The sequence below is a fragment of the Lolium rigidum genome, chromosome 4 (assembly GCF_022539505.1).
Source record: "Lolium rigidum isolate FL_2022 chromosome 4, APGP_CSIRO_Lrig_0.1, whole genome shotgun sequence".
Taxonomy (NCBI): domain Eukaryota; kingdom Viridiplantae; phylum Streptophyta; class Magnoliopsida; order Poales; family Poaceae; genus Lolium; species Lolium rigidum.
This window is the reverse complement of record NC_061511.1, coordinates 228478559-228482611: the sequence shown is the minus strand read 5'-3', so window position 1 is coordinate 228482611 and position 4053 is coordinate 228478559. Positions and strand designations below refer to the sequence as shown.

At 42.3% G+C, this 4053-nt stretch overlaps 1 protein-coding gene across 1 annotated transcript; it reads right to left on the bottom strand.

Moving 5' to 3' along the window:
* Positions 1–255: 255 nt before the first annotated feature.
* Positions 256–2590, bottom strand: LOC124649702 (UDP-glycosyltransferase 76B1-like). Its single transcript, XM_047189287.1, has 2 exons — positions 2074–2590; positions 256–1254 (listed from the first exon to the last, which is right to left on the bottom strand). Exons 1-2 carry the CDS (start codon positions 2573–2575, stop codon positions 377–379), a joined length of 1380 nt encoding a protein of 459 aa, XP_047045243.1. The 5' UTR covers positions 2576–2590; the 3' UTR covers positions 256–376.
* Positions 2591–4053: the final 1463 nt, after the last annotated feature.

Genomic DNA, 4053 nt, shown 5'->3' with positions numbered 1-4053 from the left:
GAGGAGCATGTCAGCAAATCTTTTGCTCCGTCCTCAAATTAGAGGAACGGTGCCAGGCTCTGATTTTGCCAAGTGGTAAGCTTAAGTTGGGTTGCATCATATCATGCGTCGCAATATTTCTGTAATAAAATTATCTGTGTGCTTGTGGAGCAACCTGTGACCGTATAGGTTAGGTAGCCTCGGGCGGAATTGGATCCTTTTCCTTCATTATATGACTCGACTAACATACATAGCTTGTGTTCTATGGAGTAGAGGAAAAAATGAATTAAGCGATATATAGAGCTCACTCATATGCAAAGACAAATCTATGATTATAAGTTTCGCTAATGAATCTATCTGAAAATAGTAAATGAATATTGTCCCAATGGAAAAAGTCTTAAAATGACATTATGCGATTCACCAACATATCAATTTGAGCTAGTGAAGTGCCTCCTTTCTTAATACACCAGGATGCTTTGTTCTTGATATCGCTTGCTCTTCGCCTCATCTCTTCACCTTCTTCTTGGCCCAACAATTTTCTAACACTGCTCTCGATCTTCCCCCTCTCCAACTTACCCACCAACTCAAACCCTATCTTCCACACCTCTTGTACATACCTAGCATTTATCATCTGATCGGCAAAATGGGGTCTGCAGATCATCGGAACACCCTCGCATATGCTCTCCAATGTCGAGTTCCAGCCGTTATGAGTCCAAAAGCCCCCAACTGCGTGGTGCCCAAGAACCTCTTGCTGTGGAGCCCAGCTCACCACCATTCCCCTGCCATGTGTCAATTCCTGGAAGCCATCAGGCAGACCTACCTTCTCTGAACATTGAACCAGGTTGGGCCTGATCACCCAAAGAAACGGCATGCCGCTGTTTGCCAATCCCCATGCAGTCTCCACTAGCTCTTCCTCATTCATGGATGCCAAGCTCCCAAAGCTCACGTAAAGAACGGACGCAGCCTCCTGCTTGTCCAACCAATCCAAACAAGTTCGATCCTGAGCCAGCAGGCTACTTTGGGCACCTCCAGATATCTTGTGAAGCGGCCCGATCGCGTACACTTGGACGCCCGCGCCATCGGCGATCTTTCGGAGGCTGGCATCTTCTAGGTCGCTGAAGGTGTTGATGATGAGACCAGAAGAATGCTTCGCTGATTCTACAATGCGTTGTAGGCATGTGGACATCGTCTCATGTGGAGTGGTGGCTGAGAACACCATGTCACGCAGCCGGAGTGGTTGGTGATCATCCAATGGCATGTCCAGCTGCGATTCATCTGGAATTTGGCAAGAAAGTGATATCATCCAGTGGGCAAGCAATGTGAGGATTAAGAACCTTAAATATGTGTAGAATCAAAAGACTAGTAGTGGAATGTGTGAGATACCACGCAGCGCTTGAACCGCAAGAAGCTTATAAGAGAACAAGTGCCTTTGGTAGTGCTTGATGATATTTTATTACACTTAAAACAAGGGGAAGTGACTATGTTTGAATCAATAGGTGTTTGTTTTACTATGCTTGTCTCAATTTAGAAGTGCATACAAAGTGTTTGATTTAAAGTGGAATAGAAACTAGGATTTACGAAGTTAAAAATAGTAGTTTGGCTTACTGACTAGGAACAACAAAATATTAGAGGACTAAAATTGCTCTTCTTCTAAATGATAGGGAAGCTTTTGATCCTCTAAAATTTAGGCTTTCAGCTAGAGATGCTCTAAAAGACTACTAGTGTAATGTGTGAGCTTTCACCCAACGCTTTGAACATAAGAAGCATATATAAAAGAACAAGTGCCTTTGGTAGGGGCTGATGATATTTTATTGCAGTTAAAGCAAGGGGAAGTGACTATGTCAATTGTCGATCAATCAAAAGATTTCTTTGTGCCTGGGTTGCTGCTTTAGAAGTAACTGAATTTGGCAATAAACCTTTATACGTGGAATTGAGCATTCTCCAAAAGGAGAAAAAAAGGAAAAAATATTAACGAAACATGTGAGACTATTCCAAGTTTCCAACCATAGAAAACAGTACTCTTCTACTGGAGTAGTTGTCGATCGGTTGTCTCTATGCAGACAGTGGTGTACTGGTGTCAACAGTTAGGAGTACCTTGTGGAGGGAGGACGCCTTTGTCGCAGAGCGCCGGAAAGGCCATGTACGCCACGAGGCAGGCAGCGCCGCCGGTTCGCAGTACCAGCGTGGGCACGCCCAGCCGCTCAGCGACCAACTGCATCCCCCGGAAGTTCGAGTCGACCACCAGGCACGCCGGCGGTCTCTCCTCCTCCTCCAGCACCTCGCGGAGGATGTCCTCGAACGGCGCCTGCAGACGCTCGTTGATGCGCTGCAGCGCCCCGGCGAAGTCGGCGTCACTTCCGGTGGGAAAGAGGTCACCGGACGGCACGCCCGTGCCGACGGGGACAAAGCGGTAGCCCGCGGGGTCCGGGGCGTTGAAGCCGAGGTGAAAGACGGTGATGCCGAAGCCCCGGGAGTGCAGCACGTCGGCGAGCTGCATCATCGGGTTGATGTGGCCCTGGAACGGCAGGGGGAACATCAAGACGCGTCGGCCGGCGCCGCCGGGGATCGCCGCAGTCTCCTTGCCTGCACTCGCCATGGATGTTAGCTAGTACTGTACTCACCGGGAATTGATGATGGAGATATCGATCAATATGTTGTTTTTGTACTATGCAGAATGAGAGAAAGAAAACGTGAGCATTAATTGGTTTGGCTCTAAAAAAATATTTTTTAATAAAGGATGATTAATGAGCGCGTTGAATCGGGTGGAGAGGCGGTGTGGATGGATAGATATGCGAGGCTTTCACGAGGATTCGAATGCGTGGTTAGTTTTGGGAATGCGTTTTTTTTTAGAAAAGGTTAGAGCATCCCGACAAAAACTCACTACCAGAAAAGCATTTTTTGGAGAGGGAAGAGAAGGTTCTCAAAATTTTATCTGCCTCGTCTCGAGCAGTTCCCTAAGCTTGCCGTTGGAGAGGGTGCCGGCATACCCAAAATAAGTGAATATTAGGCTAGTCATAGCGAAGAGTAACACATAGTAGTAACATGCACGTTGTTACTAATATGTGTTACTATCTTTATATGGTACTACCTTCATCCAGAAGCTTAAGACTTATATTATTTTTAGAAAGTCAAAATATGTTAAGTTTTACCAAGTTTTACCAAAAACGTTAAGATGCAAAATATAAAATCAATACCATTAGATAGATAATAAAATATATTTTCATATGGTATGTCTAAAATATGATATTTGTTGATGGATTCTTCTAAAATTTTGGTCAAATTTTACTTTGTTTGACTTTCTGAGAAAATATAAGCCTTAAGCTTTAGGATGGAGGTGGTATCATGCAAACTCATATTTATTATATTGCAGAATCATCTTTTCTTAGACGTGTGATGTTATTATAACATAGCTAGTTACCGCATCACTTTTTTTTTCATTTATTGTCATGCGATGTCACCAAAATGTGTTGACTTATATGTTATTACTACCTATGTTACTCCCACTATGAGTAATCTTAGTGCATCATCATGAAACAAGCTAAGCTAAGTTAGTTTTAGGGATCAAGCGTGCTAGATTGCTAACTAGGGGGTTTGAAGTTCAAATCCCGCTAGCAGCAACTATTGTTACTTTCTTTCTATTATTTTTTTCTATTCTAATTGATGCCTACGATATAAATATTTGACTATTCATTTTAGTAACATTGAATATTTAAAAAGCTTCATTTATAATAACACTATACCTTCTATTCGAAATAGATTTCTAATTCAAATCTTAAACATGTCAAAAATGTTATCTGTGATACCTTAACTTCTCATATTCAAATTAAATAATTATTTTCCGCGCAAACAATTGCTACATTTTTAATTTATACAGATTTAGGTAAATTTGAAATAGCCATATTACATTCCTCTTGTGGGGATAGTTCTTATAATAGGTTTATCTATATGCATATACTTCTTGAGATACCTTTACATGCATCAAAACCATTTGAATAAGGTAAATTTGATGGGGCTCCATTTTAAGATAATATTATCTTAAAAATCTGATGTAGGCCTTTTTTAGGACTAATGGTC